Source organism: Saccopteryx bilineata, chromosome 7 (genome assembly GCF_036850765.1).
Source record: "Saccopteryx bilineata isolate mSacBil1 chromosome 7, mSacBil1_pri_phased_curated, whole genome shotgun sequence".
Lineage (NCBI taxonomy): Eukaryota > Metazoa > Chordata > Mammalia > Chiroptera > Emballonuridae > Saccopteryx > Saccopteryx bilineata.
This window is the reverse complement of record NC_089496.1, coordinates 108,535,496-108,562,205: the sequence shown is the minus strand read 5'-3', so window position 1 is coordinate 108,562,205 and position 26,710 is coordinate 108,535,496. Positions and strand designations below refer to the sequence as shown.

Below are 26,710 nucleotides of genomic sequence, written 5' to 3'. Positions count from 1 at the left end.
TAATTCTAGTATATGTGTCTAGATTGTAACTGGTTCTTCAGACCCAGTTTATGGAACAAAACCCAGATCGCCCATCCAGAAGATGCCACCTAGCCATCTTCCTGGGAGCGGGACCTGTTGTTCCTGTTTGGCTTTTGAAGAGTTTCGAACAGGTTCTTTCGAGGTGGCTTGGTTTGGGATTAGATGAAGAGTGGGAGAGGGTTTTCTGGGCGGGGTCGTTGCCACGGAGAAAGCGCACTGACCCCTGCCGCTGCACTGGATGGCACACCACCCGCAGGGTCCCAGGCTGAGCCCTGTGTTGTTGCCTTATCCTGGTCACTCCTGAGCCTGTGGACACCTCAGGACAGCCCTGTCTGCTGCAGGTCAGGAGACCCCAGGAGTGGCGTCGTCCCTGTGGGGAGCCCCAGGCTGAGAAGTGGGGGGACCCTGCGTCCCAGCATTGCAGAGCCTGCTGGGAGCCTTTCTTTGTATTTATGTTGGGTCATCTCAATCCCCCCCACACACACAGATTTAACAAGGAAGTCTCTTCTGAGGACCCCAGGGCTCACTTTTTAAAAACTAGGATATTAATTCATTAGCCTATCGCAAAGCTCCATCTCTCTTTGTTGACATAACGTTTATTTTAAGTGGATTTCCTTAGAAGCATTGAAGGCTATCATGTTGAACTGTTTTTAGAAGAAGTCTCATTTTGAAAGATATCCGTTGCTTTGTGTAAACTTCATCTGTCTAATCTTTATGAAGACGAGGAAGTGGAATGAAACTTGGAAAACCTAAACAGCCGTATCTGAGGTTTTAGGAGTGGACTGGGGCGAGGCTTGGGTTTCTGTGCCCTGTGGCGGTTACGAGCGGGCCGCCAGCGGCCACCTTGAGTAACACTCACTGCCCAGATTTTAGACCTTGTTGGCTGAGCAGGAACCAGACCTCCCAGTCCTCTTGCCTTCATAACTTTTGGGTGTTTCTGTTCTGTATTTGGTATTCGAGCCGGTGGTTATAAAATGCATTGTTTTTCCTTCTTCTCGTTCCCCCCTTTTTCTCAAGTTTCGGGGCCCCCTGTGACACCCACCTGGAGCCGAAGCTGCCATACCTGCAGCCTCTTTCTAGCCGCAGGCAAGACCAGCTGGCGACCTTGCTAGGCATCTAGAAGGTGATCCCCGACACCAGCCCTCTCCGCCTGAGACCTCGCCCCTCTTCTCAGGCAGATGAAGACCTGGATAGAGCTTTTAGCTTTACTGGCGAGAAGGCTGTGCGGGTTTTTGGAAGGTTTGGCAGGGATGCACTGTTCCTACCTACGTGCCTTTTGACCTTCCTTTGATTTCGCCTCGGCTTACCTCCCAGCCTAACCCCGAGAGGCGGGTACACGTGGGGCCTGCGTCCGAGGAGGGGCGGTGGGCGTCTCCCAGAGGAAGGAGTGAGCGCTTCTTGGATGCCTGCTGCTTCGCACCAAATGTTTTTCTGTATCGGGGAGGGGGAAAAATTCCTTCCATCCTTCTGGGTTCTTTGGCTGGTCTAGTCATTGAATTGACATAAGAGAGATTAACTGGAGAAAAACAACTTGTTAGTTCTGTGTGTGCGGGAGCACCATAGAAACACGAGGCCCAGGCGCAAATAGGGCAGTGGAGGCAAGAGCATCGTCCTGAGCTCATGAACGGGACTGGGGCCCGCCCGGGGCTTCCAAGGGGAGGCGGGTCACTCACAGACAGAAAGATGACCAGAGGGTTGGTAATTCGATTCTTATAGGCAGTGGAGGGCGAAGTAAAAGTCTGTCCTGGGGCAGCTGGGTCTTGATTGCCTTCAGCTCCGAATGACCCACATGGCCCAGTGGCACGCTGTGGGGTGGCATGTCCTGTTCCCTTTCACAGGCGTGTCCCCGATTCTCACAGCCACTTTGGGGCGTAGGGAACAGGACCCCTCTTCTGCAAGCACGGGGCCTGCTCATCTGCAGTCACTCTGCAGGTAGGTTCTAAACCTCTGGGCATCTTCCGGTTCCTGAAGAGGGGGCTGAGGGCCGCACTGTCCCCTCCTGCTTTCCCTGTGTGTGCACCTTGGCCTTTGTTGTTCAGCCTTGACCGCGTGGTGTCCGTTGATGATGGGGTGATAAATTCAGTGGCAAAATGGGTCACGATTCTTAGGCGCGCAGACGAGCGTAAAGGAAAGGCCAAGGTTGGCTTTCATAGCGGGCACGGCCAAGGCAGCCCAGGGCCAGTGTAGGCGGGCAGGCGCTGGCATTCTCAACATACACACCAGCCAGAGACCGCTGCTTGCAGCTCAGCTCTGAGGAGGGCCTGTCCCTGTCATTCATAGAGGGTTATGTTAATTAAGTCCTTGCAAATCGCTCCTTCAGAAGAAAGAAATGTCACATTTCATACATTCTTGCTTCAAAAGAAGTATGCTGGGAGGGGGTTGGAGCTCTGCGGATCCATGGTTACGACCATAACGTCCAGACCACACGTGTCCACACCTGCTGTCACGTGGTCTGTAACGGGTAGGTGTCACAGCTGGAGGGGACCCTACAGAAGGGCCAGCCATAGTAGTCACTATTCCCCCACCTCCACCCTGCAAAAAGCAGACACAGAAGTCAGTTGCTTTTTAAAAAAAAAAAAAAATTTTTTTTTTTTTTTGAAATAATTGGACACAATTTGTGTAAGTTGATGCCGGATCTTTTTCTTTGATTGCATAATCGAGATTCTACTTATCAATTTTTCAGGAAGCCATCTAATTATACAAATTAAAATTCAAAGGAAAGCAAAAAGAATGATTACGCCTCTCTGGGGGAACTGGAGGAGGGAGGGTGTGAAATCCATCTTGCCTCAGAAGATAATGCTGTCATTTTTCATCTCCAAGGCACTTCACAAATATTAGCTAATTAATTCTCTCACCCCTCTGATGCGGTGGCCAGTGTGGGGTGCTGGCTTCACCACAGAGTCGCGAGGGGGCCACACGGTGCCTTGGCCAGAGCTCAGACCTGAGCGAGCAGAGCTCACCCGCCGGGCTCTGGGCCAGGCGGCCTCCTCAGGTCTCCTGGGCACTAAGGCTCGGGTCCAGGGGTCCGGCCCTCTGGTCTGTTACTCTCATCTCAGCTGAGACCAGAGTGAGGACTGCCCCCCACACACCCCTTTGCATGACCGCCTTCCATAAAGTCCAGCAAAAGCAAAACCAGAATTCTAAAATAAGTCTGCTGCATCTTCCTCCACCCAGTCTTCCAGGGGGTGACCGCACTTTCTTTGGGATGAACTTCCTTCCTGTCACCTGTCCAGCATGGTCATTCCAGGTGTGAGGAACGTGCCAGGTTTAGGAAAGGATTTGGTATCTCTTGGGTGTTGAATTCATTTTTACGTGATTGGAAATTGTGCTTTTTGCCTAGCCCTTTAAAAAAAAAATCACATAATTATTGCCATAAATCTTTGGGGTGCTTTTTCAGCCCTCTTGCTGGGAACTTAGCCAGCACCTACCAGGAAGTCACCTACCTTCTCACAGTCAGACCTGCGTTCTGACCTTTGATGGAGTAACTCCTAGCATTTCTACATAATGGATGACCAGGTATCATCGTCCCCACTACTGGCCCTGCAGCCTCTCCTCTGTCTCCTGTCACCCCTAAGTGGGTGGATGACTGAGGACAAGTTTTTTTTTCTCTGTGTGTTCTTGTCCAAATGAGACGGCAGCCATGAGTCAAAAACCGGGAGATTGGGGGATGCCGACAGGACCTGTGACATCAGCTGGAACCTTGGATGAGCAGGACACGAGGGTCGGCGCCTCCCAAAACACGCCACGGGCGCCCTCCACAGAATGGCTGGGCGGCGGGACCCCAACCCAAATGGGAGACCACCCACCCTTTTCTCCCTTGCCTCTGCCTGAACCACCACAGGTGTGGGCCGGGCACGGTTTTGGCACTCCCCAATGTCCCAGCCAGCGGCCTGGATGGTGCCCTTGTTGATGCCATCTGTGGCTCTTCCCACAGGCAGGGAAGGCTCAGAAATGGCACCGGCAAACAGTGGTGGTTAGATGGTCTGTGGCTCTTGGCCCCGTTCTTGGGGGGGGTGCGGGGAGGTAATGGGCATAGGGTGTGCTCAGCAGTGGCTCTGGGGCCTGGCCCCCTGAAAGGCAGTTTTGGAAATTTCTGCAAACCAGCAGGTGGGAGCCCCAGGTGGTGTCTGCATCTCAGTGCAGATGTACCTGAGATCTGCTCCCTAGGGGGTCCCCTTGGCCTTGCGAGCCAACCCCCGTCTGGCCCTGCCCTCGAGGGTCACAGAAGTATAGGGCAGGCCCAAGTGGCTGTCACTTGGTCTCTGGCATTGGATACAGGTTATTCCGAATCAGTCTGGTTGATAATCGATATTTATAGCCTTGAAGTTAAGAGGTCCAGGCGTTGCTGTCAGCGTTGACAGTGACCGTGTCCTCGCTGCTGTCAGTGTTGTCAGGAACAGTGACCGTGGTCCTCGCCGTGTCCCTGCACTTCCCGCTACAAGACAGAAGGCAGACTGGCCGGTGGACTTGGAGCAGCTCCCTCCCCAGTGTGAGGGAGGAGGCGAGAGCCCAGATGGCGGTCGCCTTAGAGAGAGCAGCGGCGAGTCCTGAATGACCTGTTGTCCTGTCCCTCAGGGTGTCCGGAGAGTAAGGATTCTTTTCTCCTTGTTTCAGGGTTCATAGTGGCGTAATGCCCACAGACTCCTGCCAGTTCCCCTAAGTTCTTAGAGGACCGCTTTGCCTTTTGAATCAGAGTTGCAAAGTCCGCTAAAGAATGGCCCTTGTGGATAAGCACAAAGTCAAGCGACAGCGATTGGACAGAATTTGTGAAGGTAAGAGCCAGCGTGATTGGCGGTTTTCAACTGAAGACGTGTAGTCCCACACTCGAATCCATGACCTGTCTCACCTGTCAGGACCTGGTTTCCTGGTCAGACTGTGTATCACAGCCCCACCCCCAACCCCAGCCAAGGCCCCTCTAACCCTAGCGCCTCTCACCATCCAGCACCTGGCCTTGGCCTTGTGGTTAGCAGGCCTGACCTTTGCAGAGGACAAGGCCCGGTTTCCGGGCAGGGGTGAGGTCAGCCCCAATGTCCCTTCACGTAGCTAAGATCATTTTGCATGTGAAAGACGCTATATATTAGGACCATCTTCTGAAGTTTCCAGACTTGCTCTGTTTTGAATTAAGATATTGACGAGGATGAATTACAAGCTAATTCCTGACGAGCCCAGCATTGCCCCTTATGATACGTTCACATCCCTGGTATCTTTGAAAATGTCTGGAAGTGTTTTATTCATGAAAGGAAGAGTAAACATAATTAAAATCTAATGGAAACCTGGGGACAAAACTCTAAAATGTTGATTAAGCACCAACCTCTCCTAATGAGGGAGTGGCCAGGAATGCTGAGCTCGAGGCCCCGGGCTCTGAGCACGCTTGTCACCCAGCCCCCCAGGATGCCAGGGGGGGGCCCCGTGGCTCACGCAGCTCCTGGGGCCCCCACAGCAGGTGTGGTCACAGCGGTCATGGGGGGCCGGCTGACCGGGGGACAGCAATGCGTACCCCACCAGCTGTGCCTCCGGACCCATTTGTTCTCTAAGTGGACGTGGCCCACACATCACGGGCAGAGGCGTCAGAGCCAGGTTCTGGAGTGTGCCTGCGCGCCCCATGAAACCTCCGAGCTGCCGGATGTCCGAGCGCTGGCTGACTGCTCCCCACTTCCCTGGGGTCCTGTGTCCGTGCTGCCGGATGTCCGAGCGCTGGCTGACTGCTCCCCACTTCCCTGGGGTCCTGTGGCTGTGCTGCCGGAATGTCCGAGCGCTGGCTGACTGCTCCCCACTTCCCTGGGGTCCTGTGGTAGTGGATGGGGTTGCGGCTTAAGCACTTCTTTATCAAACCAACATTTAAATATTTTTAAACCTACAGACCGATTTGAAAGACTAGTACAATGGACAGTGGTCTGCCCTTCACCCATGTTCCCCCCACTGAAGAAGTTTTCTTTTCATAGGTACATGGCTAGAAATGTTTGTGTGCTTATGGCTGGGTGGCTGGACTTTTCCAGAACTCTCCGTGAGTAAATGCAGCCGTTTTCGCTCAGGAGCCTACGGCCTATATCTCCTTTTAGGGTCCTTTCCTATGTGAACACACAGTGTAGTCCCGCCCGGGGGAGCTGGGTGCCATTATAATACCGCCTCACAGAGAGTCTGCGATGGGCCTGGGCTCAGCTGGCTTGCTGGCTTGTGCAGAAGCCAGCCGGGGACACACAGCGCACTCTGTTGTCATGTCTCCTTGGTCACCTGCATCACAGATAATTCCCCGGCCCTTCTGACATTTAAAAAAGCACAGACATGGTGAAAACCCGCAGGCCAGCTGGTTTGTCCAACATCCCGTACATAACCTGGGTTCACCTGACCGTGTGGGTGACCTGCCGTGGACGGGAGCTTCCTGTCGGGTTGCTGTGTTTCCGGTTACAGAAAGCCCTGGTGGATCGACATTCCGAGGCTGGTACTAGGAATGCCTGTGGGCGGATTCCAGCCCCTCCGCCCTGGTGTTCATGAGGGGCGGGGATTGAAGAGCCAGTGATCTTTCCTCTGTTTCTGGGGCGGCTGGTGCGGGCGAAACCACTGACCCGTGTTTCAGACCTCCTCTCCTGGGCACAATTCACCCATCTTCTGCCGATTTCTTACAGCAGGAGTTTCAATACCCCCTTTTCCTATGAACAGTGTCCCTGAGACGGTGGCCCTATATTTGTTAAATTTCTTCATAGCCACTCTCAGACAAGACACCCCAGAATTAAGTGACTCGGCTGTAACTTCTAAACCCATGGTCCGAAACATTTGTTTGATCGGTGTAACCGCTGTTCCAGGATGCTTCGTTGGTGCTCCTTGTATTTATTTATAAGCTGATGGAGCACCTTTCTGGGAGAGGGGGTGCCCTCGGCCCAGGAGCCCCAGCCGTCAGAGCCTAGGGAAGATGGACTCCGTCCTGCTCTCTTTGTCTGCCCAGCGTTGGGCGGGTGTGGGGTGGTTGCTGCATCGAGACTCACCCGCAGTGCAGGGGACAGCCTGCTTCTCACCAGCCTGTCCCTGGGACTCCATCCAAATTTGTTTTGCAAGCCAACTGAAAAGCCAGATTTTTTTTTTAAAGCAGCCCTTCTATTTTGTGGTGTATGATTTGTTCTCTTTCTCGATGCCCCGTGTCAGACCACCCTGGGGTGCTGTTGGGGTGAGGAGGAGGATGGAGCAGGGTCTGCCGGCAGCAGGCTCCTCCCGGATGTGCCACTCAGAGGTCTTGGTTTCCCCCCTCTGCTCAGCTTGTTTGCTGGCTTCATTGACGATTGCATTTGCAAACCGCAGCGGTCGGACAGTGCTTACCCGTGACTGCATCCTGGCGGGGCCGGTGTGATTTGCCCCCGATGTGCGCTGGTCCAGAGACCCGGCTCGCCATCATCCCGCCTGACGAACGTGAGGCAGAAAAGCCCCGGGTTGGTGGGACTGTCATACACCACAACGGCTTTGTTGACGCCTTTCTGTTAGAACATTGTATTACGGGTTATGCTGGAATAAATCACCAAACACCATCTTTTCCTGTGGCTATTGAGCCTACACTGTGAGGGGGAAAAGGAGAGATTTCACGTTCCTTCATTGTGTGCAAATGTCACACGCTCAGAGGAAAAACGCTCGTAGCAGCTGACCTGCGGGAAGCCCTCTCGTCACACAGCTCAGGACAGGACGTCCTCTGCGGGGAGAAAAGGAAATGGTGCAGGTCTCCCGTTCAGTCAGCAGTTCTGCTCGGCACTCCTTACCCCCACTGGGCTGTTCTCGGGGGCACAGAGCCTCAGAGGAGGTGAGAAAGACGGGCTGTTGGATGGAGCAGAGGAGAACAGAGACCCAGCTTGGTGTTTCTGTTCTCCTCTGTGCCGTGAATCTGGCAGTCTTTTTCTCCTCCACGCTTGTCCTCGTGACTGCATGTCTCAGGGACACACTCGTGGTCCCAGGACGTTCGCGAGGCCAAGGTGACTACCTCAGAGCTTCCAGGTGGCCAAGGTGGCCGTCGTGGTGGGGGCGCCCCCTGCAGGGGGGGCAGGGTCTGCAGTGCCTGGCTCACACCTGTGGGAGGCCCGGAAGCGCGTGGTCTCCAGGCATGGGCCAGACTGTTATTCGTAAGCTGTTTCGCTGTCCCTCTCCTTACGAAATGCTTTAGAGCACCACTGCTCGTTTGGTTTTGAAGCACTTTGTGGAGGAACAGTGTGGAAGCTGGCCCGACTGTAGTCCACTGTTCTTTGTAATGAATGTATCTCTAAATAGCCCCCCAGAAGGTGGATTTTTAAAATGGGATTCATGATGTTGCTATACATCATAATTAATATGTTTGGATCCAGCAATTACCCATATTTCTAGTAATTAGGTGATTAGCAATAATTAGCTTAGCGATGTAAATATACAATAGTCAGCTAGACACGTTTTACCATTCCGTAGCATCGATGAATAAATATACCAGAGCAGTGTGGTTGTGTCAGAGATCAGTCAGGGAAGGGGGCTGGTCACCCGGAAGCGTCATGGAAGTTACTTGGCAAAGGATAAAAAGTCCATGTTTTGCCGCACCTGGTTATGGTTTTAAGATTGGTTTGGAGGAGCACACTGTCTTGCTTTTCTGCAGGAGAGAATGAGATGAAATATTTTAAATTCTCTGTTGTTCCCCGTCTGTAAAATGCAGGCTTAAGCTTCTCTCGTCAATGGTGCGTTCACTGATGGGCGCTGACCACACCTGGCAGGCTGAGCTACCCTCGCCCAGCTCTAAGAGCAGCATCCGGGAGGGGCGCTGAGTGAGGTGTGTGTAGTCGAGGTGGGGGGGGGGGGCTGTGTGCGCCGTCTTGGTTTTGTTCTCTGCTGAGACTCTCACCCCCACCACCCACCATAGGGGTGGGCACTCCCTCCCCCCAGGGTGGCACAGCCCTGGCCCTGGCGGTGTTTGGGGGTCAAACCTCCTGCCGCCCGTTGTCTTCCCAGCCTCCGGTGCTCTTGGGGCATTTCATCTTGGTCACGGCACCTTTGTGGAAAGGTTCCTTCGGGCCTCATAAATACCTCACACGGTCCAGCGCATCCAGGCCAAGGCTCCGTCCTCACTGGACGTCCGAGGGCAGCACAGCCGTCCTGGCTTTGAAGGGTTGTAGACCTGTAGATGGCTCCCCACACTATTATCGAAGGTCCCTGGGCGGCGGTGCACCCCACACAGCTCCACCTGACGACAGGTGTTTGGGGTGACTAAAGCCAGGACCCCAAGATTGCTGCCAGCTCTTCCCTCATTTTTTGGAGGGGACCTGTGACACCCAGTGAAATGAGACTCCTGTTTCTGATCAGTTTCTACTCCATTTATCAAACCACTATTTGAAGCGTGTCCAGAACACCGAGGGACCCGCTTACCAGTGAAGCTTGGTGCTCTGTCTCCAGAGGGGACTCAGGTGGCTCTCAGATCCGAGCTCCCCTTCCAGGTCAAGGCGAGAACTTGGCTCTGCACCCCGCACTGGGGCTGGGCTATGCAGTGGCCAGGAGGGTGTGCGCCCCGACAGTGCGTGCTCCTGGCGATGCTCTTCACAGTCCCCACCCCTCTCGCTGTGCTGCTTGCTCACGGGAAGGGCTGGGACATCAGGCCCGGGTTAGAGAGATTATGTGCCAAGAGGGTCCTGCCTTCCCATTGGCAGCCTGGAGTGGGCGACACAGATTCTTCCAAGCAGGTGGGTGGTCGTTCCGTTCCGTGCAGAAAGGCTTTGCAGCCGCCGTCCCCTGACAGCTCCCTTGGGACCCATGTGCTGAAATCGCACAGCCGGCTTCGGCAGCATTGCTGTGGGGACCATAGTTCCTCCTCTCTTGCCTGATGGGGCATGGGGCACTGCAGGTAACGTGCTGTCCTTCAGCATGGGCATGGGTTCAGAGGCCAGGGGGTTCTAAGCTGGGGGTTCCTGGTGACCGCATGTACCCATCTGTCCTTGTCCCCATCCCCTGGACATGCCTTGAGGGCAAAGATGGGTCACCATCAAGCCCTGTGCCCCCATACAGAGTCATATTGGCAGGTCACTGTAACGCCCGTGTGTCACACAAACAAGCACGCGGTGAGCGAAGGAGAGGCCTGTCAGGAGGGTCAGGACCCAGATGTGTGCCGCCAGAAAGCCATGGGCTGCCTGGAACCCGGTGGGTAGAAATGATTGGGACACCCCAAACACAGGGAGAAGAAGGAACTCTGGCATGTTCTGGACCCCACACGGGTGAGGAGAGACCTCACGCACGAGGTGACGGTGCGGGTGGCGGCATGCGGGGAAGCTGAGGGTGACCTGCAAGAGCTGCTGTTGGGGGCTCTTCTGGGGAGGGAGAGGGAGGAAGCAGCTGCCTGGGCCTCTCACGGAGGGTTCTGCCCATGGCTCGCCCAGGCTCTGCGTCGGGCTGGAGTCCCAGCCACCCTTCCTGCTCCACTGGCACTTGCAAAACACGCCGTAGAAGAGAGTGGACTGGAGAGGGCGGCGGTGGGGCATCACGAGGGACAAAATCAGTGACAGAAGGTAGTTTAACTTCGGTAATGGGCGCACAACACAATCAACAGTTCAAAGGCTATAGAGACGTTTGCCTAAGACCTATGTGTTCTTGATAAATGTCACCCCCATTGAATTTAGTTTCTAGATTAAAAAAAAATTAGTTATTAAAAATAAACATGGACTTTTGACCCTGTAATGAGTGGGTCTTAAGCCTAATTTCCATAACATGGCTGTCATTAAGTTTTATCGTCTAGTCTGTAAGACGAGTCTGGAGCGACACGGGAGCCTTGGGGTTTCACGTAAAAAGGGCTAAACCTCAGGCCACGAGAAGGCTGGGCCAGGGCAGCTGACCTTGAAGGGTGGCTGGTTGCAGAGGTCCACACCAGGGCTCCGGCTCCTTTGGAAGGGAGGTCTCCGGCCTCGCAGCGCTCCGTGCAGCGAGCATCCCAGGGCCACGTCCCAGGGCACCAGGTGCCATGAGGACCCTTCGGTGACTGTCCCATTGCAGAGTGTCAGGGTTCCAGTTCGGTGACTGTCCCATTGCAGAGTGTCAGGGTTCCAGGGTCCGGAACTGGTGCCTTGTGTTGTGCAGGGAGCTGAAGAATTGGCTTTGGGAGGATGTCGCTTATAACCCTGAGGTCACCGTTCGGATGGTTCCACGTAGTCAGCTGTCCTTCAGGTTTGTCTGTCTGTGAGAGAATTCAGTTTTCAGAATGTGGCTTTTCACTTCAGACCGCTGCCTGCGGTCAGGGTCTTTGCGGAATGGAACAGCTCCTGCCTGCAAGACGCAATCCTTTTTCAGAACCTGGTGCCCTCTGGCTATGTTTATGTCCACGTGAGGTTTTCAGAAAAGTAGCCCTTCCCAACAACAACTGCAGCGTGCTTAGAAAGTCTGCCAGTGTGGGCCGCGCTGGCCCAGTTACAGGTGTTTTTACCAAACACAGGAAAAAGGCTGTCACCGTGTTTGGCAGGTTGTGGAGCCCAGGCCACGTGCGTTCGGGCGGTGGCTGCGCGGGGACGGGTTGGGAGTGGGTGGGTCGGGCTCCGGGCCTCCTAAAGCTGGTGTGCTGCCCCGGCCCTGGCCTCGGACCCTTAGGCTGTCTCCCAGCCCGTCCCTGCCTCGCGGACGAGTGACTGGTGCATGCGCTCCTGCACAGCCCGGCTTCAGGACTTGAACTGGAAACTAGAATTCCGGAGGCCAGGTGAGTCGCCATTCTCGGTCACACGTTTCTGGAGGGATGTGGCTGTGCCCTGAGGGACCTCTTAGCCTTATGGCCTCCTGATGCTTGGTTGGTTGGTCTGTTAGTTTGAAAGGCAAAGGCCATGGCGTGAGGGCTCTGCCTGAGGCTGAGGCAGCTGGCTGCCGACCGTCCCCTAAAGGTGGGGGCCCGACTCGGACAGGAGTCCAGGGCACCCCATCCTGAGGGGTGGAGCCGTCGTCTCTTTAGGAGTAACTAAACTGCTACCCAGGTAGTGAACAGCGACGTCCGAGGGTACGTGTGGGTTTTGGAAAGTTTTTGGAAAGCAGCCAAGTTCCCCCTTGTCTAGCAGAGAATCCCTGTTGGCTCGGGGATTTTGAAACGCAGAGTGCTGGCGTTGGAGCTTGACCTGGGGCCCTGGGCGAGGCCCCAGCTTCCGGGCTGTGACGCGCTCACGCGCCTACCACGTCGTTTATGGTGGAACACCTACCTCAGGGCCCCGGTGGTACCCAGACCTTCAGCAGTCATTGAAGTCTTACATTAACTATCCTATACGAAAAACATATCAATGTGCCCCGTTTTCTGGTCGCCTCTAAAGGGTCGGGACTGCTGCTGCCCGTGCTGCCCAGGCAGTGGTGTTCTCTGGGCAGCAGAGGGGGGCAGCCGCGGCTGGGAGAGGGTGGGCTGGGGGCTGCTCCGGGCCTTCCGGTCGTGCCCTTTCTCGGATGGAGGTGTGTCCTAACGCCACCAAGCTGGCGTCCACGGAGGCAGGTCTCCTGCTCATTCGTGGGAGGGTTACCAGTGAGACCACCCGTCTCTGCAGCCTCAACTCCAGAGGGGCGGAGGCAGGGCCTGGCCACCGCAGGCTCCCTGGCCACGCTGGCCACCCAGCGGTGCCGGGCAGATCTGCTATAACCCGATAGGGCTGTTTCCTCTCCGTGTGGGGCGCCGTTACATTTCCCTACCTGTTCTGATGCGTCTGCTAAGTGAGCGCGTCCTCGGGCTGTTGAGGAGACGTGTAAATATTGTCCCATGTGTGGCCCGGCCTTTCGGCCGTGACTGCGAAGGTGCCAGGAGTGGGATCGCAGGAATTGGCACCAACAGGCTTCCCTTGTACGTGGAAACCCCGTGCGTCTCGGCCATTGGCTTGCTTTTTCTTTTTGCAGTCTCGGCAGCGGAGGGGACCGGGTGGGAGGCAGGGGGTTCAGTCTGTTCGCTACCCTCCAGCGCATTGTCTTGGACAACCTGAGAGCTTGTTGGCATTTTGGGGTCAGAAATGGGGGCCACGGTGTTCAAGTAACAGACTGGGCTGTGTCCCCGAACAGGACTTGGGGACCAGTTCCTCAACTGTCCTGTCGACAGTCACAGAGCTCTGGCTTCTGCTACTCAGCATGTCTTTGGAGAGTAGTATTGGTTTAAACCGTTTGTCCCACAATGTAATACGTATCAGTCCAGGAGGACGTGGGGAGACTGGCTTGCCTTACCGCCTACCCCCAGTTCCTGGGAATGGATTTGTGCCCACTTTCTCCCTTCATAGTAAGTCCTCAGTGTGTCTGACATCAGAAAAAGTGTACATTTTGAACAACTGGTATTTCTTTTTAAATATTCCAGTTGAATCTTTAGCTAGAGAGACGTGAGTGAAGACCAGACACTCTGAGGTGTCCTGGCATCAGATACACATTTCAATCTCATTAGATGTCACTGCACCCGACCTGTGAGCCAGGGGCAGGGGGCCCGCCTGCAGGGGCAGCAAGCACTTCTGCGCTGTGGGACCTAAGCCCCTGGTGGACTGTAAGGTCTTAATCCACGGGGATCTGGGAAAGACGCCGCAGGACCTGAGTCAGGCCTGGCCGTGGGGGCTCACGCTTCCCTTTCCGAGCAGATTTATGGGAAGACGCACTTTAGATGCAGCTGCTGCCCAGTTTAGCTTCGTAATGACTGGACGTCATCCTTGCCCTCGGTTGCAGTCGTGAAATGATAAATCCTGGGTCACATGCACAGGTGCTGCTGGTTCTTTGTTCTGTGGGGCTCCCCCCACCCCCCCACCCCCGGCAGTGGGAAGTGGGCAGGGAGCTGTGTGTTTCTGTGATAAGGTGAAGACTCCGCCTAGGCTTGGGCAGCAGCGTACCCCCTTGGACGCGCCACCAAGGAGTCATCCCGGAGCCAGATTTCCGTGCAGGCAAAGCGTCGGCTGCAGGCCCGGCTGTTTCTCGGGGCACCTCCTGTTCTAGAAATGGCATGACGTTTTCGTCTCGATCCTGCCTGCCAGTTCCCATTTCATGTGTTCTCAGCCCTGTGCAGCGGATTAACATCTCATCAGGGCGGATTAGGACGGAATCAACGTTAAAGCCGTCTTTCCCTGTTTCCCTTCTGTTACTGGCGGGCGATCGGGGGCAGGAGTGGGGGCGCTCCTCCAGAAAGAGCACCCCAGTGAGGGAGTGGGAGGCCAGCCAGAGCTGCAGCCTGAAGATAATGCCCACTGGCCGGTCGGCCGGGAGTCCCGGGTGGGGCGTGGCGGCTCCCGCAGTCTGGAGCTGTCACATGGAACAGGCTTTAGGGGTTTTATTTAGCTGCTGATCCACTCCCCGGGAGAGCAGAGGGCCATGTGAGCACAATGGGCGGGGGCGGCAGGCTCTGCACAGCCTCCTCTCCAGGCCTGAAAAGACCTGTCCACGACCAACCGACCGTCAGGGAGGGAGGTGAAGTTGCCGGGAGTGTGGTGTCCTGTCTACTAGGGTTTCGAGGATTAATAATTTAGGGCGTCCTCTGCAACAGGAAACCCGCAGTTGGTTGCTCTGCCGTCTCGGGCTCGGCACTGCCGGTCTGTTTCTGGCGTTTGAAACTGAAGATTTATTTGTAAAGGAGGACCTCTCCCCGGCCGGGCCGCGTCAGTCTCTGCCCATGCCGGTGCCCAGCAGGCATGCCAGTATCGGTCGTTCTCAGAGCTGGGATGCTGCTGGCTGGTACGAGGGCGCCTGGGAGATGGCCGAGGCACCGGGCCGCAGCGGCTCCCTGACAGACGGAGGCGGAGAGGGCCCCTGGTATGAGCCCGCGCCCGACCTCTGCCACCAGGCCTTCTACGGCTCGGTGGCTGGCAGGAAGAGCTCTATCCCCGACTTCACCTTTTACGACAGCAGGCAGGCGGTGGTGTCTGCGCGTGGCGCCCTGCTGCCACGGGATTACTACGGCGACCCGCCCGGAGCTGCTCAGGCGCCCCGAGACCCCCGCCAGCACCGGGATCCGGGAGTCGGCCGCTCGATGCCTGGCTATGGCGTGCCTGGCAACAGGGCAGCCTGGGAACAAGTGCAAGGCCGAGCCCCTGCCCTGCAGGACGCAGCCCACCTGTACCGGGACCCTGCAGGCAAAGTGATCGCACCAGGACAGCGGACGCAGAGCAGGGCGCCCTCGCCGGCACGCTACGCTGGGGAGCTGGCCCAGGGCAGGTACGGGGTCGAGGCGCCCGCCTACCCTGCTGCCCACGTCTACAGCAACGTCACGGTCAGCGAGAGGCCTGTGGATCCCACGTCTGCCAGGCAGGTGGCCCCCACGTGCCTGGTCGTGGACCCCGCTGGGGCTGCTGCATCTGAAGGTGGCCCAGGGGCCCTGAATCGAGGCTACGGGCAGGAGACTGTCCCCTCCAAGATGGCTTATGAGAACTGTGAGGCCGATGTATCCTCCTTCCAGGGGCCCGGAGCCAAGAGGAGCATGCTGCCTGAGTTCCTGGCCCTCCTGCGGGCTGAGGGCGTGGCCGAGGCCACGCTGGTGGCCCTGCTGCAGCAGGGCTTCGACTCCCCAGCCGTCCTGGCCACGATGGAGGATGCCGACATCAAGTGCGTCGCGCCCAACCTGGGCCAGGCCCGCGTCCTGAGCCGCCTGGCCAGCAGGTGCGGGACGGAGATGCAACTGCGGAGGCAGGGCCAGGCTGGCCCGCTGCCCCGGACACGCTCCAGCAGCTTCAGCCACCGAAGCGAGCTCCCCGGCGACCGGTCTCCCCTGGGCGCTGCGGGCCTGCAGTCTCAGCCTGTGGGTCCCCAGCAGGCGGCACCCCCCCGCGCGGGGGACCCGGCTCGCCGCCCCTCCAGCGCCCCCTCCCAGCACCTCCTGGAGACGGCGGCGAACTACTCCACCCCCGGGGTGGGTGTCCAAGCCTCCCATGTCCCCTTCAACTCTGGCTACGGCTCCCCTACCCCGTGCGCCCTGACCGTGCGACTGGGCTCCGCCTATGCTCCACAGGCTGGGGTGGCCTTGACGACCCCGGGCCCCGCGACACCCCTCCACCCGGGCCCCAGAACGGCCTACTCCACGGCATACACGGTGCCCATGGAGCTGCTCAAGCGGGAGCGCAGCCTGGCCGCCTCACCCCTGCCCAGCCCCCACGGCAGCGCCCAGCCCCTGCGGAAGCCCAGTGTCCCCGTGGAAGCATCCACCCTGCCAGCAGCCAGCCAGAGCCTGCACATGCCTCACGCGCCCTACCAGAAGGTGGCCCGGCGGACGGGGGCCCCCATCATCGTGTCCACCATGATCGCGCCAGAACCAAGTAACGCCTCCTCCCCCCCTTCCTCGTTTGGGTGGGACGTGGAGGGGGCCGCCAGGCAGAGCTGGGCACAGGACTGTGGGTCCTGGCATTCTGCCTGCACTCCGGCCAAGTCTGGAGAGACCATGCCTGCGCACACACCCAACCCCAAACAAGGCACCGAGGCCAGCTCCCAGCCTGGCCACTTGACATGGAGACCCACTGGGTCCATGTTGCCTTCCCATAACCTAGTTGAGGTCAAAGTTGATCTGTGGGTTTCCCTTGATGGTGATGAAACATACCTTTTTTTGTGGGACAAACTCACAAATCATTCAGAACAGAGTGAAACCGTCAGCTCCTGAGGGGTGATCTTCGGGAAAGCAGGGGTGTTTGTCCGACATGTCCGACACCTCGCATAAACCTCATTCATTTGCTCCGAGCCTTGCACTGTAGTGTGAAAACACACCTTTGAAGGGTTTACTGTGTCAGAGGCAGGACCCCCACCCATAGAGCTAAAGACGGTGTGCATTACACAAAGCAAGATGTTGGAATTCCTTAGAACACCCTGTTTCAAAGACCCATTGTCTGGCCTGTCTTGGAAGGTCATGTGGGGAACTCAGCTGTCCTGTAGGGAGGGCCGTTTCCAAGTTGAGGGAACAGAGAGGACCCTAGGTGGTTGTCATGGAAACATAAGACGTGGTCTTGCTAGCATGCGTTTCCTTGGGCACTGTCGGTCAACTTTCCGGTGGACGTCCTCTGAGCAACACTTAGAGTTTTTATTTTAACTCTTGAATCTTGGTTGAGCGATTTACGCTGTGAATTTGTTTTCCTTTCCTCCCCCCTTGCCTTCCCGACATAATATTTAAACTTTAACTCCTTCAATGACGTTTTTTACTGTATTATTAGAGAGTGAAGATACCCCTTGGAAGGTGGGCGGGGCCTGGGACCCTGCACCCCGGAAGTTCTGCGTCCAGTTTCGCTCTCCGCTGGTGGGGCTGCTGATATTTTGGCCACAGACAGACTGAAAAGGAGATGGTTACTTATGGGTTGACCTTGAAGCACTCTTCCTTGTTTCGAAAGGTAGATCGAGTGGATTGGCTGGGCTTTTCTGTTGTTTCTCATTATAGATTCTGGTTTTGGTCTCCTGTATGGGTTTTTGTTTGTTTTTGTTTTGTTTTGTTTTAATCTGATCTGACTGTTTACTTGCCTTTAAAAAAAAAAAAAAAGAAGAAGAAGAAAAGAAATCAATGTGTGACCGGAGAAAAGTCACATAATTTTTCTGCAGGGCCCCAGGCTTTCTCCATCAGGGTCAACATTCTTTTCTTTACAACCAACTAATTTGCATAGCGATGACATTTGTTGCTCCAGTAATTTCATCTGATAATGGCCAGGCTTGCAAAGCGGATCTGAAAACATATTCCTTAATTATGTGTTGCTAAGCAACGAGAGGGTTTGGTCATAATCACAGAAAGATTATCTCGTCGTTGAAGTCCGGGAAAGGTTTTGCTGAAGGAAGACTTGCTAAATTGCCTTATTTTCTTTCTTTCCTTTTTTTTCCCCTGTTAATTTTTCACTGCCTTTTAACCAGAAAACAAAAAAGCACGCCCTGTTGTTTGAGTGCAGTACGTAAGGGGTGCCACTTAAGTTGTTTGGGGTGTGTGTGCTGGTCCGTGCACTGTTTTGCGGATCAAAGGACATAGATTGTTTCGCCAGCATGGCCGCGAGCCAATGCCAAGGAGGTCTGCAGTCGGAAGTCGGCCGGCTAATAAATTTCTCTGTCAAATGATCCATCCCGCAGCCGTCACCGTCCTTCAGTGTGTCACTGACCCTCCCCGAGCCGTGTGTCGAGGCGGGGGTCGGAGCTCAGTTTCCCGGGGAGCTTTCAGCCTGTGCACAGAGCCGGCAGCCAGGTTGGGATCCGTTGGAACCTACCTTTGCTCCTGGGGCCCCCCTCCCTGAGAGGACAGTGTTTACATTTAAGGGCAAGACCACAGATCTCATGCCGAACCACCTCGGTCATTTGCGGCATGACCAGCATGAGCCTGTCTTCCTTTCGGTCCTGGCCAGACTCTGTTTTCTTCTCACCTGGAGGGGCAGGGATGCCTAGCAGGTGGACAGCCTTCTCCCCCTTGGGCGAAGTCCCCTGTGTTTCCTGGGGGGGGTGTGAGGGCCTGGCTGTGTTCTCATGTGCTTTGGATGTTTCTCCATGTTTGCCTCGGTCCCTGACCCCCTGCTTCGTCCTGGTTGGCTTCTGCGGTATAAATAATCTGCTCCTGTTTGCCAGCCCCTGGACCTGGCAGTGCAGGGTGGCTCAGGCGAGGAGGGGCCCACGTGAGTCTCGGCACCTGGCGGGCCTGCTGTCACTCAGGCACTGACCTGGTTGACGGTGGCGGAAGCTGCAGAACCTTCCGGCCCCGGCTGAAACCCGGTGATGCCCCCTCCCCCAAGTCACATGGTGTCGGCCGCAGCCAAGGGTTTGCCGTTGCCCGGTCCTCCCTGCGCAGTTGCAGTGGGCGCAGCGTGTAAACGGCAGTGCCACAGCCATTTCCCTGTGTTTGTCCCAGAGCCCATTGCTCCGGTTGTGGGTGTGACGGGTGCAGCCCCACCCCTCACGGTCGGTCCCTTTTCTTCCAGCAGTTTCTCTGGACACAGCTAGATCTGTGCCGTGCAGTTTTTTCCACATCTCGTCACCCAGGGATGCTGCCCGAGGACCCCTGGGGCCGGGCAGGAGGCTGTCCGTGGTTCCTTTATGTGGAGGGCAGGGAGCTGGCGGCTGTCCTGGCGTTTTCTGTCACTAGAGCGGGTCACCTGCGTGGCACTGTTGGGGGGGCCGGAGTGCGGCACTGTTGGGGGGCTGGAGTGCGGCACTGGTTTCCAGTGCCATGGTTATGCGTGCCTGGTACCCTGGGTGGGATGTCCCTCCAGTAGAAAACAGAGAGCCATCAGAATCAGAATAGAGGATCATTCCTGTCGGACTCGAGCACACCTGCTCATTCCACCTTGTCCTTGGCTTTCTCTGAGGGTCTATACTGGGGGAGGGGGGGGCAGGAGACAGACGATCCACTGGTCCTCAGCGTGATGACCCTCCAACCACCAGGCTGGAGGGGGGCTGGAAAAGGCCACCGCAAGTCCCCAGACGCCCTTGACTCCCAAAGCAGGGGCAGCTTGGGAGGGATGCGCCCAAGAGCTCCCCTGTCTTGGGACACAGGGACATTGGGATAGGGTTTGGGGACCGGGGCCCTGCGTGGGCCTGTGGAGCAGCAGGGTTGGGGCATGGCTCCCCTGTCTTGGGACACAGGGACATTGGGGTGGGATGGGGTTTGGGGACCGGGGCCCTGCGTGGGCTTGTGGAGCAGCAGGGTTGGGGCATGGCTCCTGTTGACGAAGAACCTTCCTTGGTCCAGGTTGCAGGAGTCCGACAGAGGAGGTGCGCACAGGACGTAGAGGAAGCTCTCTCAGGCGCTTGCCAGCACACGTCCGCTGGACACAGACCACGGGCCAATCAGGCCGGGTGGCAGCTTGGGGCTGTTCGCTGTTTGGGATCATCAGTACTGCCCAGGCCGCTGCCATGTGCAGGCTCTGGGGTGTTCACTAGGACATGAGGTGCGCACTGGGCTAGGGACAGACTCTGGGGCCTAACACGCTTGGGAAAGCACCGTGGGTGCATGCGTGCACCAGCAGGAAGGCCTGACGCAGAGCACAGACCCCAGAACAGCCGTGTGGCTGTGGGCTTTGTGGCCAGGCCTAGGGGACAGGACACTGCTCTGGCCAGCACAGAGGGCCGGAGCCCTGGGTGTGGGGTGTGGCTGCCTCTTTTGTGACTCACTGGGCATCTCCCAGGTGTTTTCTTGCGGAGTGACATTTCCTTCCATGGTCAGGAAATTCCAGCCTCCTGGAACAGCAGAGGGACTCCCCGGGGGGGGGCCGCCCAGCAGGACTCTCCTCCCACTCTGGCCTTGGCTTTGGCTTGCTTGACCTTGGCCTGTTTTCTCTGCAAAGCCTCCCCCCCACACCGCGCTCTGGGGAGGAGCTGTGTGCTTCCAGCACGCCGACTGCTCCGCTTTTCCAAGTAAAACACGTCGGACGTCAGGACGTCAGGAAACCAACAGCCTCCGCTGGCTTTTGTACTTGGTCGGCCATCGGGCCGGCCACTGAGCCTGTCTGGAGTCAGACGTGCATTTGTTTCACTGTTCTCTGAATTGAGGGTGTGCCCTCGACTCCATCTGCTCCAGGCCTCGTCTACGACCCTAGAAGTGGCCGTCCCTGCCCCCGTAGGGCCCCACAGTTCCTCCCTGAGGGCGCTCACTGGATTGGTCTCACTATTCCGGGCCATCACCTTTGGTTTCCCAGAGGGGAAGTGGTTGTCTCCTACCTAGTGCTGCCTAGAAGAATTTGGAGCTTAGTCATTCTTCTCACCAGGCTACCAAACTCAGAGCCTGATCTTGGCATTGCCCTTCGTTCCTGTAGCTGCTTATACTGGGCTCCTGGACGAGCCGGGCACCCAGGAATAGGATTTCGGCCCATAAGGCAGTTGAATGTGCGATTCGGGTATATACAGTCTGCTGTGTGTCTTTGGGTAAGTGTGTTGAGTTCTCTGTTCCTAGTTGCATGTCTGTCAAAGGAGGGTAGGGGGTTGATCGGGCCTCCTGGGCTGTGGGAAGGCAGTGAGCACAGGAGGAAGAACCAGCCGGAGTGTTGAGGTCATGGAGCCTGCCTGGCCGTGGTCAGAGGCTGGACCTACTTTGACGTGGCGCTTTCTGTCATTGTCATTAGCTCATGAGGCACTCGGGGAGCGAGTCCCCCGTTCTGCGCCCCTCGAAGCAGCTGCCTCTGATCTGGGCGGACGTGGTGCTTCTGTCCATGGAGGACAGCATCAGGGTGAACTGTGGTCAGGCAGCCGGGCCCGGGAAAGCCTAGCGGGGCTGGGGCATCAGGGGTTCCCCTGCCCCTCGCCCAGGAATGGGCTTGAGGGGACCAGCCTTGAGAGGGCTTACCCAGCCCAACAAGTAATGCTAATTTATCACCACTCTGGGGTATTGGACAAGGTTTATTCCCTCTGAATTCCCGGGGAAACCCTGGGCTGCTTTCTTTGTAAAGCCAAAATGTTTGTGGCTCATGTCCGCAAGTGTGACACTTGGGTGGTGGGTCTCCTAGAGGGCCCCACGGACCACACCATGCCACATGCTGGCCCATGCTCTGTCCATGGCTGAGCTCGCCACCCGTGTGGCTCCAGCAGCCCCTTCTGGTTCCTGCCCGCCTGTGCCCAGGGGGCCCTGCAGGGCTGCAGTGGGGCCGTCGCTGCCCAGCCAAGCCCCTGCCCTCTGTCACCGTGCTGCCTTTTGGGGAATCAGAATTAATTCTGTGTGATCGAGTGGGATGCGCATGCTCTTTGGCCCTAAGAGGATTTCACATAAGCCCAGCTCTCAGGAAGGGTGCGGACACACAGACACACACACACACACACACACACACACACGCGCGCGCGCGCGCGGACACACACACACGGAATCTGAGTGGATGGTGAGGCCCGCACACCAAACTCCCTGCAGCCCAGCCCAGCACACAAGCACAGGCGACACCTCACTGAGCTTCCTGGCAGCCGACGTGAGGAGGGAAATGAGCTCACTTAAAGAGCTGACACTGAGGAAGATGGGCCCAACAAGCTCATCGTTCAGGGGTTTTGTTAACCCAGAGGCGAGTTTCTCCTGCCCTCGGCCCCCTGTCCAAAGTAGCTGCAGCCTGAGGTCTAAGTTTGCCGTTTGCTTTCCTTTCTTCCTGTCCTGTTCCCCTGACCTGTGCCTCCTGTTCACAGGCTGTTGTGACAGTCTCCTGCGGGCCATCGACTTTCTGTAAGGAATTTTCACCAAGGCCGTACCTCGGCACAGTTGCTAAGCTGACATGTCGGGTTCGGGTGGACAGCAACTTCCTGTCTGGGGTGCGGGAGGGACCACTCGGTCCCGGGGAAGTGGTGCTTCTGCCCCTTGAAGCGGGCTCTGCCCTCTGCCCGCAGAGGTGAATGCTGCAGCCCAGCACAGGCCGGTCGGTCCTCCCTCCCTCCATCCCCAGGGCTTAACGCTGACCTCTCCATCGTCGTCTTAGACGCTCTTTATTTGCAGATATAAATACAACGTTGTGATGGGTTCTGCTGTTTCCCTGTGTACTGGGCTTTGAGCCTGCAATGCGTTAGGAGTCATTAGGTTTTTAAAGGAAAAGTTACAGGGGAAAAGAACAGGGAGGGACGTCGGACCAGCTGTTGCGCTTGGGAAAATCTGCTTCCTGGCTGCAGGGGGGGGGGGGGCGAGGGGGTATGCTTGGCCGCCAGCCCACTGGACAGCCAACCTGTTAGAGAAGGTCCTTCAGAATCACTCTCCTTTTTGGTTTTAGGGCCCCATGGAGAAGTGAGTTTGCCAAGAGCCCTGGACTACTTCTGCCTCCGTCCCAGCCTCAGTGGCCACCATAGTAGGAGCGGGGCAGTATTTTATGTTTATGGGCACTTGGCCCCGCCGCACAGTTGGAAAATAAGCCTGGGTCCACCAGGGAACTTTTGGGAGGAGGGCTCACTGCACGTTCCCCAGGGGCACTGATGGGCCTGGGTTTGTAGGGTTCCGGGGGAGGAGCCAGTGACTGGGACAGCAGCCTGGGGGGGGGGGGGCACTGGGCACGCACAGGCAGGCTTGGCCCCGGCAGGACCTTGCTGAGGGGCCCGCGGGGGCAGGAGGGGCGCTGGCACGCACAGGCAGGCTTGGCCCTGGCAGGACCTTGCTGAGGGAGCCCGCGGGGGTAGGAGGGTTGTTCGCAGCTGCTCCGGGTTCCCGGGACAGCCAGGCATCCGCCCTGCTCGCTGCTGCTGCTTCCTGTGCCCTGGAGGGAAAGGCGGTGTCCAGAGGTGTCCTCAGCCTGTAGGGGACACTTCCCAGGGCTTCCCTGGCCCAGCTGCGCCCACGCAGTGCGCCCCCGACCCTCCCGAGACCGTGGTGAAGCCCTCGCTGGGGGTGAGGACCCTCTGCACACTCATGTGGAGGGGCGTTGGGGTGGGCGAGTCCACGGTGTCCATGGGCTGATGACAGGTCCTGGGGTCCCCGTGAAGCCCCGCCAGCCCTGCAGGAGCCGGGGGCATGCTGCTGGCCTCCGCCAGCTTCCTCCAGCATCCATTCCTCTCTTCTCATCTTTATTTTATTTTTCTCAAACTTCCCCTTCTGTTGTTGCCATGGGCCCATCTCTAGAACTTGACAAGCACTCAGAAGGAACACCCCAACAGCCTCTGCTGGAGGTCCCCACTTGGGGGGTGGCCATGCTCCCGCAGCCTCTCCGGACCCCTGCTCCAGACTGCACGGTCTGGGTGCCCGGCCACTCCGGAGAGTTCCAACATGTTGACGAGACTGGGCTCCTCCCTGCGGCCGGGGCTTGCTGCTGGGCTCGTGGGGAGGCGGAGGTATGCTGCTGGGTGGCATGTCATCGGCCTTGCTGGCGAGCTGTGTGACGAGTGAGTCTCAGCAGGAACGGAATGGGTGGTGAGCAGGTGATCGCAGAGACAGCTGTGTGAACCTGCCCCGGGCCGAGCCTGGCCACCCCCAGCTTCTGTGAGGTCGGAGAACACGCCCCCCTCCCAGCCTGAAAGCCTAAGGAAACGGAGGCACAGTGACTGGTGAACGCCCCACGTGCTCCAACTATTTTCTAGTAAAACGCCTATTGTGGGTGCTCTGGTCACTGAGCGATCAGCTCTGTCATCTCCAGTGAGGCCTGGGGGCGTGACCAGTTCTCCAGTTACTGTTGAGCAGGGACTGGGACGTGTTGTGCCTCCATTGTTCCCAAATCGTCCCTCCTCGTCTCAGTCTCCTGGTGGTGATGGCATGTGAAGTCCCCTGGGCTCCAGTTTTGCCTTGTCCCCCTGGCCCTGAGCTGTCCCAAGCCCAGTCCTCTGAGCTCACCCCTTCCCCGAGGCTTTGGAGTCATGTCCTGCTTCTGGGGGGCCTCAGCAAACCCGGCCTGGCCGGAGGCACCACCAGGGCGCTTCCTGTCAGGACCTGGTGGCACGCTGGGTTAATCCGCTTGGGCACAGGTCAAGGGCCAAGCTGACATTTCCTGACCCAGGTGTCTTGTTTTGTTAGCTTGCTTTTGTTTTTTGGATCAGTTTCCTATCAGCCAGGTCTGGGTGCATGCTAGGTCTTGGGGCGCTTTGGGAAGTGACCATGTGTCCCTGAGAGTAGTTTGGGATCCGGGGGCTATGTACCCCACACAGGTCACTCAGCATCCTGTAGGGCTCTCAGTCTTGCCTGGGTGCAGCCTTACGGTGTCCAGGGCTATGGGGTCCACCCTGAGCCAGGGCTCAGCTAGAAGGTACGGGAGGAAGGGGGGCTCTTCCCTGGTGCCACAGGACCACAGCAGGTGGCACTTGCCACCCAGACATTTCAGCTCGCCGGATGCAGAATCCAAAACTGGCCCCAAGGGAAGGGTGTGACAGAGCCAGGCGGTGGTTCTTGGTCATATGAATTTGAGCTGAGTGTGATTGACAGCTGGTGCTGCCGTCGGAGAGCCCTCCCTTAGCCTGTGAAGGAGAGATGACCGGGGTCCAGCCAGGGTCTGTGGTTCTGTCCAGGGCACCTCTGCTGAGGTGAGCTGACCGGATAGGACTGGCGAGCGGACATGGAGTCTCTGTCCCCTGGCGTGCCACCAGGGGTCGGGAGCTGGGCCGCTGGTGGGGGACAGACCGGGGCCGAGTGAGTCCTGGCCCCCACACTGGTCGCTCTGAGCGTGCGCCCCGCACAGCTGTCCTCTGAGCAGGCCTGACCCCAGGACTGGCTGTGCCTGTGGTCGTGGTGCCCCCGTGACCCATGCCCTGGGTTCCACGTGTCTTCCGGTTTGGGTGCACACGTGTTCCACTGACGCAGGAAAGCGTTGAAACCCACTGAGGAAGACTGTCTGAGACCAGCGGTGCCAGCCGTGTGACCTCCCAGTTCACGATTTCAGAGCCGTCCAAGGTCGTCCTCAGCGTCCAGGCGCGTGAGGAGTCTGGGCTGTGCCTAGTCATTGGGGCCGGAGGCCCGTGGGTGGTCCCGGCGGTGTCTCCAGTGGGCTGCAGAGCACACAGCTCGGGACCTTGGAAAGCTGGGCCCTGCAGTTCTCTGGGTTCCTAGGTTGTGAGCTGGAACCAGAGTGGCAGCTACCACCATGGGGACAGCAGGCCCTGGACGTCCACATGGACCTCGCCAGCGTCCGAGGAAGGGGGAGGCACCGGTACCGGGAAGGAGCAGTGGGTTGGCTGGACTGCTGAGCCCTTTGGGAGAAGGCGGTGCAGTGGGTGGACATTCCAGCTGGAGGGGCAGCCCCATGCACAGGTCCCCTGGGCCTTCAGGGATCACACCCCGCATGGGAGTTGTATGACCTCACCTGTCCAGGAAGCCAGTGGGCCCCACACCTGGGGATCAGCTGTCCCCCAGCTGGGTCCCTTCTTCCTGGCCCTCTTCTGGTGCTCCAGGACCACCCATGTGAGGCTGGGCCTTTGGGGGAATAGGTTTTACCAAAAATAGAAGCAGAGCCTCATGTCCTTGGCCGCTTGGCTGTGGACTGTATGGTTTCCAGTGACGTCCATCCTGGTTCTCCATGCCGGTCAGTCTGCATGGTCTTGCCTGCTGGGTCTACATGGTGGGCGTTGGCTGCCCGCCCCTGGGGTGGGGAGCACCTGCTTCCCAGGACCTCAGGTGCTGCTTCAGGCAGAGGGACCTCCCTTGGGGCTGGTGAGATTGATGACAGGAGCCCGACACTGCTGGGGGCCAGGGTTTGATGATGGGGTGCCTGGGGTCTGGACAGCCAGGGTGGGAGTGTCTGCAACAGTGATTTCAAGAAAAGGATAAATGGGTCTTGGTTTTGTTTCTGAGTTCTGTTGGGAAAAGAAAAAGTTTCCATTCCTTGTCTCTGTTCAAGGTCCTCAGCACGGTGGGGCCACTGCCCAGTTCAGGCCGCCAGAGCAGTTTCCCTGGTGACTCTAAGGAGCCAGCGAAAGGGACAAGGCTTGTCTTTCTGTGGGTCCAGACGTTCTGCGTTCTGCTGAACTAGATGAGCAGTCCCACTTCCTGCGCAGCTTGCTCTCTGTCCACCTGTTCCCTGAGCTGCAAGGGCAGTGACCCAAGAGCAACCCACTGGCTGGCCGAGACTCGTTAAGACCCATGTTTTATTTAAGGAGCTGATCTCCTTATCAAGGCCTTCCGGTGCTGGCTCGTAGCCGGGCCTCTGGCCGACTTTGCAGGGGACGCAAAAATCAGAGCTGAGGGGTGGCTTACACTGAGCTGGTGCTGGCCCACAGAACAGGGGCTCCCAGCTGGGCCCCACCTGCGAGTCTCACCTGTGTTCTCCGACCCAGAGCATCAGTGGCAACCTGCACGGATGCTGGTCCTCTTCCCCAGTGCACTCGGCCAGCCCGCCGGGTGAGCAGGGAGGTGACTTGCGCGGATGCAGCAGCTGCCCGTGTGACTGTCATCCCGTGATCCCGGCCACCCGGCATGGGTGCTCCGAGACAGCTG

General features: G+C 57.6%; 1 protein-coding gene across 11 annotated transcripts in view; it reads left to right on the top strand.

The window, feature by feature from the left end:
- Positions 1-26,710, top strand: part of CTBP2 (C-terminal binding protein 2) — a 160,371-nt gene that overhangs the window by 104,993 nt on the left and 28,668 nt on the right. For 7 of the 11 annotated variants that reach the window (XM_066238899.1, XM_066238893.1, XM_066238894.1 and 4 more), the window contains one exon: positions 4,636-4,793. In XM_066238899.1, coding sequence (XP_066094996.1) covers positions 4,736-4,793 — 58 coding nt within the window. In that variant the 5' untranslated portion in view covers positions 4,636-4,735. Of the gene's footprint in view, positions 1-4,635; positions 4,794-11,607; positions 11,684-14,196; positions 16,218-26,710 lie in introns of those variants that run through there. The other 4 variants (XM_066238890.1, XM_066238892.1, XM_066238891.1 and 1 more) reach the window with 4 other exon arrangements.